The 15469-nt window shown below is 40.5% G+C and overlaps 1 protein-coding gene across 1 annotated transcript; it reads left to right on the forward strand.

The window, feature by feature from the left end:
• Positions 1 to 250: 250 nt before the first annotated feature.
• On the forward strand, positions 251 to 3052 carry LOC116914645 (heat shock 70 kDa protein 4). The gene has a single exon (XM_032919040.1). The coding sequence runs from the start codon at positions 492 to 494 to the stop codon at positions 3012 to 3014; it is 2523 nt and encodes an 840-aa protein (XP_032774931.1). The 5' UTR covers positions 251 to 491; the 3' UTR covers positions 3015 to 3052.
• Positions 3053 to 15469: the final 12417 nt, after the last annotated feature.

The raw sequence follows: 15469 nt of genomic DNA on the forward strand, positions 1-15469 counted from the left end.
ACCTACCAGTGATTCTATGAATCATGATGAGTTTGAAGGTCACAGTGAAGCAAATCACAGACTTATCAGATCCTGTGTCAAAGAACAGATGGGAACTTAAGTGAAGAACGAAGTGACATATGACAGCACAGATTCAAAAGAACTAGACTCTGCCTAGACTGTGCCTTAATTTTTATTCTGTCTTAGAAACAGACACACCAATACTCCTATTAGAACTGAGACTCGGTCGCAACGAGAGCCTTCGAGATCTTCTCCGCCCCCGCTACCGGCGCCTCTTCTGCGGCCGTGGAGCCGGAGCCGGCCTGAGCGGTAGAGGCCCGTCCTTTTCAAGGACCCAAGCATCCTCGTGGACGGTCGTCCGGCTTCGCCCGCCCAGCCGCGGTGCTCCATCAGCCCACGCGGCGCGCCCTCTCCACGCGCCAACCCCGTCGGGTTCCGTGTGCAGTGTCGGCGGCCGGCCCTGGGCCCGAGCCCGAGCAGTAGCCGGCGCCATGTCGGTGGTGGGCATAGACCTGGGCTTTCAGAGCTGCTATGTCGCTGTGGCCCGCGCCGGCGGCATCGAGACGATCGCTAATGAGTATAGCGACCGCTGCACGCCGGCTTGTGTTTCTTTTGGTCCTAAGAATCGTTCAGTTGGAGCAGCAGCAAAGAGCCAGGTAATTTCTAATGCCAAGAACACAGTTCAAGGGTTTAAAAGATTTCATGGGCGTGCATTCTCAGATCCATTTGTGGAAGCAGAAAAATCTAACCTTGCATATGATATTGTGCAATTGCCCACTGGATTAACGGGCATAAAGGTTACATATATGGAAGAAGAGAGGAATTTTACCACTGAACAAGTGACTGCCATGCTCTTGTCAAAACTGAAGGAGACAGCAGAAAGTGTTCTTAAGAAGCCTGTTGTAGACTGTGTTGTTTCGGTTCCTAGTTTCTACACTGATGCAGAACGACGGTCAGTGATGGATGCCACACAGATTGCTGGTCTCAATTGCTTGCGGTTAATGAATGAAACAACTGCAGTTGCTCTTGCTTATGGAATCTATAAACAAGACCTTCCTGCCTTAGAAGAAAAACCAAGAAATGTAGTTTTTGTAGATATGGGACATTCTGCCTATCAAGTTTCTGTATGTGCATTTAATAGAGGAAAACTGAAAGTTTTGGCCACAGCGTTTGATACAACATTGGGAGGCAGAAAATTTGATGAGGTGTTGGTAAATCACTTCTGTGAGGAATTTGGAAAGAAATACAAGCTAGACATAAAATCTAAAGTTCGTGCTTTATTGCGACTCTCTCAAGAATGTGAGAAACTCAAGAAATTAATGAGTGCGAATGCTTCAGACCTCCCTTTGAGTATTGAATGCTTTATGAACGATATTGATGTATCGGGAACTATGAATAGAGGCAAATTTTTGGAGATGTGTGATGATCTCTTAGCAAGAGTGGAGCCGCCACTTCGTAGCATCTTGGACCAATCCAAGTTAAAGAAAGAAGATATTTATGCAGTGGAGATAGTTGGTGGAGCCACACGAATCCCTGCGGTGAAAGAGAAGATCAGCAAGTTTTTTGGTAAAGAACTCAGCACAACATTAAATGCGGATGAAGCTGTCACTCGAGGCTGTGCCCTGCAGTGTGCAATCTTATCACCTGCTTTCAAAGTCAGAGAATTTTCTATCACTGATGTGGTACCATATCCAATATCTTTGAGGTGGAATTCTCCAGCTGAAGAGGGGTCAAGTGACTGTGAAGTCTTCCCCAAAAACCATGCTGCTCCTTTCTCCAAAGTCCTCACCTTTTATAGAAAGGAACCGTTCACTCTTGAGGCCTACTATAGTTCTCCTCAGGATTTGCCCTATCCAGATCCTGCTATAGCTCAGTTTTCAGTTCAGAAAGTCACTCCACAGTCTGACGGCTCCAGCTCAAAAGTGAAAGTCAAGGTCCGGGTAAATGTGCATGGCATTTTCAGTGTGTCCAGCGCGGCCTTAGTAGAGGTGCACAAGTCCGAGGAGAGCGAGGAGCCAATGGAGACGGATCAGAATGCAAAGGAAGAAGAGAAGATGCAGGTGGACCAGGAAGAACCACATACTGAAGAGCAACAGCCACAGACACCAGCAGAAAACAAGGCGGAGTCTGAGGAGATGGAGACCTCTCAAGCTGGATCAAAAGATAAAAAGACGGACCAACCACCTCAAGCAAAGAAGGCAAAAGTGAAGACCAGCACCGTGGACCTGCCCATTGAGAGCCAGCTGCTGTGGCAGCTGGACCGGGAGATGCTCGGCCTGTACACAGAGAATGAGGGTAAGATGATCATGCAGGATAAACTGGAGAAGGAACGGAATGACGCCAAAAATGCGGTGGAAGAGTATGTGTATGAGATGAGAGACAAACTTAGTGGTGAATATGAGAAGTTTGTGAGTGAAGATGATCGTAATAAATTTACTTTGAAATTAGAGGATACAGAAAATTGGCTGTATGAAGATGGAGAAGATCAACCAAAGCAAGTTTATGTAGACAAATTGGCTGAGTTAAAAACTTTAGGTCAACCTATTAAGACACGGTTCCAGGAATCTGAAGAAAGACCAAAATTATTTGAAGAACTAGGGAAGCAAATCCAACAGTATATGAAAGTGATCAGCTCTTTCAAAAACAAGGAGGACCAGTATGAACACTTGGATGCTGCTGACATGACAAAGGTAGAGAAAAGCACCAATGAGGCGATGGAGTGGATGAATAGTAAGCTGAACCTGCAGAACAAACAGAGCCTGACGGCGGATCCAGTTGTCAAGACAAAAGAGATTGAAGCTAAAATTAAGGAGCTGACAAATATTTGCAGTCCTATAATTTCAAAGCCCAAACCCAAAGTGGAACCCCCTAAGGAGGAACCAAAACATGCTGAGCAGAATGGACCAGTGGATGGCCAAGGAGACAACCCAGGCACCCAAGCTGCTGAGCACGGTGCAGACACAGCTGTGCCTTCCGATGGTGACAAGAAGCTTCCTGAGATGGACATTGATTGATTCCAACACTTGTTTATATTAAAACAGACTATTATAAAAAAAAAAAAAAAAAAAAAAAAAAGAACTGAGACTCAACTCTCTCCTACATTTGCTGTGAGCTGACTTTCTACAAGTGTCCCACACACCCACCCTCCAAATATGAAAGGTAATGTGGAGACTCTGGAAACTGCCTTCGAAAAAATTAATCAAATAGAGAGGTTATGATGACTCCTCTCCTTCCTTTAATGTGACAAGTTATTCCGACTCAATCATGGACTGGTCTGGAAATCAATCCAATACTGGAAAAAGGGAAATGGCAGTCTTCATTTGGAAGGCTGTTTCTGGATACTTTCAGAGACATATCTGAAATGACAGCCGCCTTGTATAAAGTTACATTTGCAGTGGATAAAACTAATACAGGATCTGGATTTTGAACAAGTGTTAGCCCATGTGTCAAGGCTCCTAATCTTTTATTAATTGGTCATGTTCAAATTACCTTTGCGTCTTCTACAATGTGTCATGTAAGTTATGTTGATTGTACACTTTCTAGTTGTGTTAATGTATTGAAATCTGGCATGTGCATTATGGCGGTCGGTCTATCAACCAGTTTTTGTTTTATTGCCTGTGAGTATTGCAGAACCTTGGTATTCTGAAAAAGAATGCAGATACTAGAAGTGTGTCAGGCTTTAAGCAGAAGCAAGAGGGCAGTGGGCTTGATTATTGCTGGTATAGAAGCTCTAGTTACATCAACAGTTAGCCCACTGCTTCTACAACTGCTGTGACACAAGAAGACAGTTCCTTTTGTTAGTCATTTAGAAAAAAAAAATCACTAATGCTCTAAGTATTCAAAAAAATTTATATGGGCGTTTGGAACAACAGATTGAAATTCTTTATGACACAATTCAAATTACTGGAGAGGAGGTTCAAAGTTTAAGAGTAAGAAGCTATCTTGAGTGTTAAGCAATGTACCAGTGGGTTTGTGTCACTTGTAAAATTTACAATGACAGCCACTATAATTGGAAAAAAATTCAAAGACACTTACAGAGTATGTGGCATGGTTCTAACACCTCTCTGCATGTTGTAACTTTGCACACCAAGATTAGAAATTTAAAGAATGCTGTTCCACTGAGTTTTGATGCCATAGATATTGCTGATAAAATTATTCATGGCTTAAAGTCAGTATTTCCACCTTGGTCATTCCTCAAGAATGGCTTATATAGCTTGATCATGTTATCTTGTCCTGGGACTACTTCTATTCCTGCCCATTGCAATAAACTTGCCTTTAACAACATCAATATGTTGGCTGCCAGAATACAAGGCTTGAAACTAAAAATGGAGCCCCAGAGAGAGTTATTAATTTAACAGGCTGTTAGTCAACGATGGGTAAGTGTCTATAGTGTGCCTTACCAACCTAAGACAAGTTGCTTTTGAAAATGAATATTCCACGACAGGTAAGGAAGACGTTTTTGTCAGAACGACCTAAGACAGATTCAGTGTTGTTTATGAAATAAAAAAAGGGGGAAATGTGGAGAGCTTTTGGTGCCACTTATAGAAATTCTGGCGAGTACTTGTCACTGGGCTCTGAGGAGGAAGCAGAATCAATAAGAATGCTCACATTTGGGCTGATGCAAGGATCAAGGCAAATAAATCCAAGGAATGGGTGACTTCCCTTTTGTCTTGGTAATCCTGAGAAGTCCCCAGAACCAGGGACTCCAGGGACTTTGTTTATTCCTTTGTTTGATTACTACCTGGTATGATCTTTTTGTTCTTTGCCCTGCTGGATCACTTTGTCTTTGATCTGAGAACTGACCATATTCTTTGAATATACCTAGATTGATAAAAAAGAAGACTGAAAAAAAAAAAAAAACCACCCTACTTTAGCCTCAGCACTGGCTGGAGTCGTGTTTAAAAAAAGAAATCACATTTACAAAGACTTTCTTCCCCAATAAGGCTCTGTCCTGAAGTCCAGGGTGGCATGAAGCTTGGAAAGGTGGCACTGTTCACACAGGTACCTTATGCTTTCTGAGTTTAACGTCCTGGCCTTTAAAAATAAGAATTAAATGTAATACACAGGAAAGGGGGTTAGTCAATAATTTTGGCTATCGATTGTAGCAAGAACATGGTTATAACAGAATTTGTTCAACAAAAAAACCTATCATCTATTTAGGGTGAGGTTTCACATCTTTTGTTATTATTCAATAAAAATTATTATTCAATAAAAGTTATTATTCTAATAAAAATCTTTGGCAAGTTCTGAAAAAAATATTATTTTACTATAAAAATGGCACTGAGAGAACTAAAAAGTCATATACAAAGGAAAAAAAGTGGCCTCTCTACAAATACTATATGAAAAGAAAATGATATGTAACCTTGGGCTAGGAAGAAAAGCACTTGCTTTGTATGATGGAAAATCTTGGTTGTCAAATTGACTACATCTGAAACCGAACAAAAGCCAGGCAGCTGGACACATTTGTGGGGGATTTTCTTGGTTGGATCACTTGAGGTAGGAAAACCCACCCAAAATCTGGGCCATGGTTTTGGACGGCAGCCTATAGAAAAGGACGTGGACAACTTCACCCATAAGTATTCGTCCCGGAGAAAGGGAAACGTGCAGACACGCCCACAAGCATGTAAATGTACTCCGGGGCAGAATGCCTGATGCAGGGAATAAACACAGTGAATGGCGGGCCTCCGTACAGAGCAGCAGTCGGAGGTTGAAACGCTCAAGTGCTGAAGCCACTGCCATGGGAAGAGACCTTGAAAGAAGCCAGTCAGACAAGAGACCTGACCCAAGAGACCTGACCGCGTAATGTGAGGAGAGTCCGTTCCTTTGAAATGTCCAGGATAGGTAAGACTACAGAGAAAAAGTGTAATTTCCCAAGGCTGGGTAAGAAAGGGGGTATGAGATGGCTGCCAAGTAGGAAGCTTCTGTTTAGAGAGACAGCAATATTCTAAAGCTGAATTCAAAGGGTGTTCATTGTAGCTCAAAATATCTATTATAAAATACTGACTTTAGAGCTGGGTGGTGGTGGCATATGCCTTTAATCCCAGCACTCGGAAAGCAGAAGCAGACAGATCTCTGTGAGTCTGAGGCCAGCCTCATCTACAGAGTGATCCCCAGGCCAGCCGGGGCTACACAGACAGACCATTTCTCGAGGAAAAAAATACAGACTTTATTTTCATGTCTTGGGGTCCTGTCCCTCAGTAAAGTTTCAGGACATAAGGAGGTCAACAGCAGACAATCTTAATAGAAAAGATAAGTTTTGCCCATACACTCATTCCTCAATGGTTTTACAATAATCATTTCATTGCTCAAAGTACTGAGAGAGTTGCATTTTCTCAGAAAGAAAGAAAAGAAAGAAAGAGAAGAAAGAAAAGAAAGAGGGGGAGAGGAAGAGAGGGAGGAATGAAGGAACAAACGAAGAAAAAATGATCAAATGAATGAAAAAGCAAACAAATGTATGAATGAACTTTGGTATGTAAACTTACTTAGTGTCTCAAAACTTCCCAGTTCTTGAATGCCCATGAGAAGTACATTCTCCAATTTCATGCCCAGTTTTTGTCATTTTCAAAATTTTCTTAATTCTGCAAGAATGTAAAAAATAACATATTCCAACATCAAACACTTCTTGTTTAAGCATGTTATAATCATATGAAATAAATGTATCTATAAATTATGATCTAATTTTAATCCAACTTTTCTTTAAAGCATTTTATATAATTATCTTAGGAAAAGATATGAAGACAAGTAATATATGCAGCATATAATTGACTTTATAACTATTTACAGGGCTTAAAAATACTACTGTCTGTTTCCATATATGTATACAAAACATCGGCTTAGTATTATCTTAAACAGATAAAAAGTATACTTTTTAAAAAAGTATTCATTTATTACTCTGTTACTCTGTGTGTGTGTGTGTGTGTGTGTGTGTGTGTGTGTGTGTGTGAAATTGAATAGCATAGCATATGTACCCCTTGGGCACATGGGGGACACCCATGACAAAAGAGTTTACCACATGGTGTATTTTATAACAAAAAGGAAATATGAACTGTTTCCAGATCCTTATATAACTAAAGGTGGTCAGAAAGGTTTTATATATTAAACTTTTTAGTGTTGGGTGAAATTGCATATGAGAAGAAAGATAAAAATTATTGTGAGAAATAAAACATCGTTGTCAAGAAATTAGAGAGGGGTGACATCACACACCAAAGATGGTATTGTGCTAATTTACAAAAGGTTGGAGAATATTGTGTTTCAAAATACTTTCACATTCTACAAGCATCCAGGTGAACCATCAGTGCGATGGTTCAAATATGAGATTGGCACATTTTGGAAGCTGGGGAAGGAGAACCATGGGAGAAGATCATGGGCTACATAGTGAGATTCTGCTCAGCAAGGAAAGTAAAGAAGGTCAGGTTGTGTGTCGGTCTGAAAAGTATCTTAAGATGCAGTTATTTTGCTGTTGTTCCAACCTCATATTCGTGTGCATGTGCGTGTGTGTGTGTGTGTGCATGTGTGTGTGTGCATGTGTGTATGTGTGTGTATGCATGTGCGTGTGTGTGTGTGCATGTGTGTGTGTGTGTGTATGTGTGTGTGTGCGTGTGTGTGTGCGTGTGTGTGTGTGCATGTGTGTGTGTGCCTTAGAAACATAAAGCTATGCAAGAACGACAAAAGATGCTTTACAAGTTGATATCATCTTGTGATATCATCACTTCTCTCCTTTTTACCATGTGGGTCTCAGGATCTAACTCAGCCTCTCGTGGTTGGCAGTACACCCCTCTATACACATGGAGCCATCTTGCAGGCCCAACTACCACCCTTTTAAATTTGTAGTTAGGTTTTATTAAAGATATCACTGATATTATAGCTAATATGCATTCATATTGAATTCATATTCAAGTGGCAACACTTGAAGCACTAAGATCTTACCCAATGATCTCCTTCTCCATTTCATTGTTTTTCTTCTTATGGTGATACAACTTATACTCTAAAGACTGTTTTAATTTTGTAAGTTCTTTGACTGATTTTTCCTCATCTTCCTTCTTTGAGAAAGCATAGAAAACAGCTTTAAAATCTGGAGACTCTTCTTTCTTGAAACCATCATCTCATTAGTTCATTATCAGTGTGCTTAGGAACATCTAATAAACATGATAATCTTAACCAGAGGAAAATGCAAACTGATTGTTCTGCTTAGTTATCTGCTGGGTTATTTTTTCAAGTGTATTTATTTCTGTGTATGGTTGTTTTGCCTGCATGTGTATCTGGGCACCACATGTGTGCAGTTCAAAGACCAGAAAAGGGTATCAGATCCACAGAGACTGTATTTAAAGACGCTTGTGTGCCACCATGTGGGTGCTAGGAATCGAACCTGAGTCCTTCAGAGAAGCAGCCAGTGGTCTTAACTACTGAGCCATCTCTCTAGCCACCTACTTAATCGGTTTCCCTAAAACTTTATTATAAAGAACTTTCGAGTAAATACAGAGTGAAATTAGTCAGTCCCAAAATCTACTATTCATCTCAGTTAATACAGTTAAAATAGCCATTCTACAACTGTGGACCTTCACATGGGACTTTACACTTTTACAATCAAATAAAATTTTTATGCACTTATCCACGTCCTTTAGAGCATGTGTTGCCTTTGCAAAGGACCCAGTCTCAATGCTCTGCCGCCCACAAGCTAGTTCTCAGCTGTGCCTAATTCCTGTTCCAGGGAACACACCTTCTGGCCTCCAAGGCTCTCGGGCATGCATGGTGTGGTACTTACACATACATACAGGAACGCACTCATACATGCAAAATGATTTTTTAATTTACATAAGCATTTAATATATGCTACCTAGCTAACGAGATAATTCAAAATCAGCTACCTAAGTTCTTATAGTTTGTATAGTTAGGCAATTATTGCATTTGTTTCCTTTTAAGGTGTTTAACTGCAATGCTGTCTACAGAGTCTGAAATTTGTTGTCTGAAGCACATAAAATACGCGAGGTATCATTAGACATGAGCTTGAATGCCTTTCTTGCACATTAAGATCATGCTAAAATCCCCATCAAAGCTGTAAGCCAGTGTGCATCAGCTGAAACTCTGTTTTAATAAAAGTGATGTCCAATAAAAGCTACCCAGAGTGCATGTATATTTCGTTGATGTGGGTATTGTTATTTTTCACGGGTCAGACAGATATAGTTGAACTTTGCATTTACCCATTCTGCCTTGCAGAAGCCATTCTTAGATTCTCAGGAGAAGACCATTGGGATGAACACAACCATAGTGTTGGTGAATAAGGTAGTGGTGGGGCAGTGTCCAGTTTTGCATAACAACTTGGACACAGAGACTATGGGTAGTTTTTTAATGATAGCTGCTTTTATTCAAAGGCTATTAGTATCAATGTCACATTTGTCACTGGTCATTCAAATGAGGGCGAAAGACAGAGGCATGGGTGACCTCCACGTTTAAAATGCAAGCACGTTCTTATTTGTACTATTTATAATTATTTGAATACTAACAAGAACTGTGGTGCCATAAATATATTTTTTAAATATCGATACAAACATGCTTTAGGTTAGATCACAATTAAGGATATCTTCCCGTTAATAAGATGGGAAAGTCTACTTCTAAGAGTTGACTTTGATTTTGTTTCATTTAGTCCATGCATTAAAAGAATTAATTCAAAGTTACTTTAAATTATCAACACCCATGGTGGTGAAGTGTTGGGTGCTCCTAATTCACTTGTGGTAAATGCCCAGACCTGGGAATCTGCAGGGGAAACACACAACTGCTGTAACCATCCAGAAGCTTCCTCGAATGCCTCAGTCTACCCACGTTCACGTCCACTTTGAAACTAGGCAGGATGCTCTTTTTAACGTGTAAAACCTCAATGATCAGTTACAGCTATGTAATCTAATGGGAAAAGACAGACTCTTGACACCATTTTTAAAAAAAACGAACATTTTGTCTTCTATCATAGTCAACCTATATTGTACCACTTTGGTGGTACCCAAAATTAAAAACAAGGATTCCATCACAAATCAGGAAACAGGAAATGACAATACAACAAACCTTCCGAGGGTAGCTTTGTGAGCAGTAGTTAGAAGACCTTGGGTTTCTTGGGAGCACCACAGCGTCACTTGGGAAAACACATCGGTGAGGGCAAGTGCATGCCACACGAGGGCTTTTGAGAGCAAACCTTGTTTCTGATGTGTTCAGGGGAGATGTGCCCTGCTCCAGTGTGATGTGAACTTTCGTGCGGGATTCCTCTAGCCTCCTATTCCTGTGGAGACTGAAAGGGCATGAGCTCTAAGTATCCCCTCTGTCAATAAATGTCTTCTTGATCTTAAAGGCACTGTAAGAATACACGGAATTTCCCCCATTAAATGGAGTCTTAATACTAAAAAGCATGCTAAGAGGATGCCCAGTGTGCACATAATTATAGGTTTCAAGTCATTCCAAAGGATTACATGTATTTCTAAGCAAATTCTGAGGTAACAAGTACACCAAATAAGATTGGAAGTAGAGACAAGGGTATTGAAAACATGTATATGGCTTTGCAGGTTAAAAATAAATGCTGCCCTCTAGGAGGACCCTACATATACAATCCTTAAGGTTGGACTTGAGAGATTATGAATATGTTAACATGTGTGGTTATAATAGCAAGTTCACTAATATAGCCTTATTAAATATTATATTTTACCCCTCAACATATACAATTAATAAAATAACATTTTTGAATACTTGTATTTAGGATAAAAGAGGTTAAAAGAAAATCCCCTCCAGGATATCTCCAAGCCTTTGGTTTCAACATTTGTACAGAACGCAGGTAAAATTAGTAGTCACACCACAGAGACCAGTCAAGGAAAGCTAGTTTAGAAGCTGCAGACTTTGTGTGAGAAAGGTACATAGTTAGTACCTAGGGTTCTGTCTTAGCTAGGGTTTTACTGCTGTGAACAGACACCATGACCAAGGCAAGTCTTAGCAAGAACATTTAATTGGGGTGGTTTACAGGTTCACAGATTCAGTCTGTCACCACCAAGGTAGGAGCAGGGCAACATCTAGGCAGGCATGATACAGGCAGAGCTGAGAGTTCTGAAGGCGGGTTAGTGGAAGACTGACTTCCAGGCAGCTAAGGTGAGAGTCTTAAGCCCACGCCCACAGTGACACACCTACTCCAACAAGGCCACACCTCCTAATAGTGCCACTCCCTGGGTCAAGCATATTCAAACCATCACTGGTTCCATTACAACCCTCCAAACGGCACCCAGACTCTTAGGGTTTAGTCAGAATCTTCCAACCAGCACCCAGGATTTCACTGTTCCTATTTCTTGGCAAGCTGACAAGCAAACTTATACCAAACAACTATGGGAGGACGTTGATGGAGAAAATCCCGTCGAATCAAGCAAAGGGGATTCAGTCTGTGTCAGAACAATGCTTTGAATGCTAGTGTTGTACCATCTAACATTTCCCAGAAGTGCATTGGCTAGCTCGCTTCTGCACCCGTTACTCTCAGGACTAGTTCACTAAAGTTTCATCTTAGACAAAACCCGAGATTGCTCCGTTTTCTGCCACTGTTTTGTTTCACTTACTTGTATCGTTCGTATAACAATGCATTGCTAAGCCTTAATTCTTCTATACACTGTTGCTCATAACTTTTCAGGCCACTTGTGTTTGAGTCTTGTACAGGCTTCCTTGGGGAGGGTTCAGACGCCAGACTTTTGATGCTGACTCCTATCTGATTCGCTGGGGAAATGTTGTTCTTACATAATGCCTCTGAAGTTTCTCCAACTCCTACCTGTGTCTAAAGCAGGTTGAAATGATATATTTAGACAAAGTATTCAAATATTTACCATATATTTGATAGTTTTACTTTTGAGGAAACAGCAGTTTTAAATTGTTGGAAAATACATCAACTGGAGAGAGAACTCAACGGTTAAGAGCACTTGCTGCTCACATGAAGGACCCGAGCTTGGTCCCCGGGCTTACATGGTGATTTACAATCATACTCAACTACAGTTCCGTGAGATCCAGTGCTCTCTTACGGCCTCAGTAGGTGCCAGACACACATGTGGTATACATAAATGTATATACAGGCAAACAATCATAAACATAACAAAATAAAAATGTGTTTAAAGATTTAAAAGTATTAGTATCAACCATAATAAATCTGAATCAATTATTTTTCATTCATTTTTGTACATGTGTATGTGAGTGTGTGTATGTGTGTGTGTCTGTCTGTCTGTCTCTGTGTTTGTGTCTGTGTGTGTGTGTGTGATTGAGGATTGAAACTGTCTTCAATAAATAGAGTAGGAAAATCAGTGAGCTAGGCGATCCTCCCTGAATAGTTCTTATATAACTGCTCGCTTAACTAGACAATTAGACTACTTGTGGACCTAGTTTCAAACTACTAATAATGAGAAATCTAAGGCTAATTTGAGAGCATGAGCAACATGCACTAGAAAAGCAAGAAGCATGGGGCTTCCAAGGCAATGCTTGCTCCCAGATTCACATCCATCAAAGAGATTGGCGGGGGGGGGGGGGGTGGATAGTTATATTGTGGCCAGAAACAAAACTGATATGAGAAAGGAGCGATGCAAAAGACTGCCAAAGACAAAAGAGCTAGGATGGGCTGTATGGAATTATGTAGAATTTCCACATTCCAAATTACCAAATAATGCTAAAATCAATGCCTTCTGAGGTGAGGCCAAATAAGATGTGAGAACACAAGGTCCAAAGATGAGGCCAAGATTACAAACGTAAAGCCATTTGTTATGTCTTCATAAAACCTCACATTTCCTGTTGTTTTTATTATTATTATTATTATTATTATTATTATTATTATTATTATTATTATTTAAGGTTTCTGTTATTGTAAAAGTATGACTTGAATACAGTTTCACTGTATTCAAGCCCATGAGGAGGAGCTTATCCAAAATGAATTGTCCGGTGGAGAAATGGCCTCGTCCTAGAGAGTGCATCCAGCTCCTGCAGGAGACCTGCGTTTGGTTCCTGGCACCCACACTGCGTGGCTCACAATCACCAGTAACTTAAGCTCTGTGGGATCTGGCACCCTCTGCTGGACTCCAAAGGCCATAGACCCACGTGAACTCACTCACAAGGAGAGATTTATAAAGGTGCCTCTTCGCATGACACAGATCCAAATAAAATCCGCAAGAGACTCAAAGTTCTAAAAAGAAATGTAAACAAAGCACCACTTATTAGCTTTCACTAACGAGACACAGAGAGGAAGCTCAAGGAGGAAAACGCCCAGCTGCAAACACAGTCTGTTTCTCAGGAAGGGAAGAACCACCACACCAGAGAGCTGGAGCACGACTCCAATGTCTGGGAACCGTCTCGGAATGCTTCAAGTGCGCATGAGTGCTCCCTGGAGAACACCCATTTCCCATCCCGCTGTGGGGTTACGAGTCCAGCAGAGTGGTGGTTAAGTGGATTGTAAGTGGATTATACAGAGGAGTTGTATTTTCCAGACCATACTCTAGAACTACAATCTAGCGACTGCATCCCCACTGGGACCCGGAAACGATGGCAAACGGAAAACTATTTTAAGTCACGGCTGTCTGTAGAAATTATGAATTAGCCAGACTAACGAGGGGACACAGAGAGTGTGTCCAAATTAACAAAATCAGAAATGAAAAGGGAGACATAACTACAGATTCAGAGGAAATTCAAAAAATCATCAGATCTTACTATAAAAGCCTATATTCAACAAAACTTGAAAATCTACAGGAAATGGACAATTTCCTAGACAGATACCAGGTACCGAAGTTCAATCAGGAACAGATAAACCAGTTAAGCAACCCCATAACTCCTAAGGAAATAGAAGCAGTCATTAAAGGTCTCCCAACCAAAAAGAGCCCAGGTCCAGACGGGTTTAGTGCAGAATTCTATCAGACCTTCATAGAAGACCTCATACCAATATTATCCAAACTATTCCACAAAATTGAAACAGATGGAGCACTACCGAACTCCTTCTATGAAGCCAATTACTTTATACCTAAACCACACAAAAGACCCAACAAAGAAAGAGAACTTCAGACCAATTTCCCTTATGAACATCGATTTAAAAATACTCAACAAAATTCTGGCAAACCGAATCCAAGAGCACATCAAAACAATCATCCACCATGATCAAGTAGGCTTCATCCCAGGCATGCAGGGATGGTTTAATATACGGAAACCATCAACGTGATCCATCATATAAACAAACTGAAAGAACAAAACCACATGATCATTTCATTAGATGCTGAGAAAGCATTTGACAAAATTCAACACCCCTTCATGATCAAAGTCCTGGAAAGAATAGGAATTCAAGGCCCATACCTAAACATAGTAAAAGCCATATACAGCAAACCAGTGGCTAACATTAAACTAAATGGAGAGAAACTTGAAGCAATCCCACTAAAATCAGGGACTAGACAAGGCTGCCCACTCTCTCCCTACTTATTCAATATAGTTCTTGAAGTTCTAGCCAGAGCAATCAGACAACAAAAGGAGGTCAAGGGGATACAGATCGGAAAAGAAGAAGTCAAAATATCACTATTTGCAGATGATATGATAGTATATATAAGTGATCCCAAAAGTTCCACCAGAGAACTACTAAAGCTGATAAACAACTTCAGCAAAGTGGCTGGGTATAAAATTAACTCAAATAAATCAGTAGCCTTCCTCTACACAAAAGAGAAACAAGCCGAGAAAGAAATTAGGGAAACGACACCCTTCATAATAAACCCAAATAATATAAAGTACCTCGGTGTGACTTTAACCAAGCAAGTAAAAGATCTGTACAATAAAAAGTTCAATACACTGAAGAACGAAATTGAAGAAGACCTCAGAAGATGGAAAGATCTCCCATGCTCATGGATTGGCAGGATTAATATAGTAAAAATGGCCATTCTACCAAAAGCGATCTACAGATTCAATGCAATCCCCATCAAAATACCAATCCAATTCTTCAAAGAGTTAGACAGAACAATTTGCAAATTCATCTGGAATAACAAAAACCCAGGATAGCTAAAACTATCCTCAACAATAAAAGGACTTCAGGGGGAATCACTATCCCAGATCTCAAGCAGTATTACAGAGCAATAGTGATAAAAACTGCATGGTATTGGTACAGAGACAGACAGATAGACCAATGGAACAGAATTGAAGACCCAGAAATGAATCCACACACCTATGGTCACTTGATTTTTGACAAAGGAGCCAAATCCATCCAATGGAAAAAAGATAGCATTTTCAGCAAATGGTGCTGGTTCAACTGGAGGTCAACATGTAGAAGAATGCAGATCGATCCATGCTTATCACCCTGTACAAAGCTTAAGTCCAAGTGGATCAAGGACCTCCACATCAAACCAGACACACTCAAACTAATAGAAGAAAAACTAGGGAAGCATCTCGAACACATGGGCACTGGAAAAAATTTCCTGAACAAAACGCCAATGGCTTATGCTCTAAGATCAAGAAT

Source organism: Rattus rattus, chromosome 13 (genome assembly GCF_011064425.1).
Source record: "Rattus rattus isolate New Zealand chromosome 13, Rrattus_CSIRO_v1, whole genome shotgun sequence".
Lineage (NCBI taxonomy): Eukaryota > Metazoa > Chordata > Mammalia > Rodentia > Muridae > Rattus > Rattus rattus.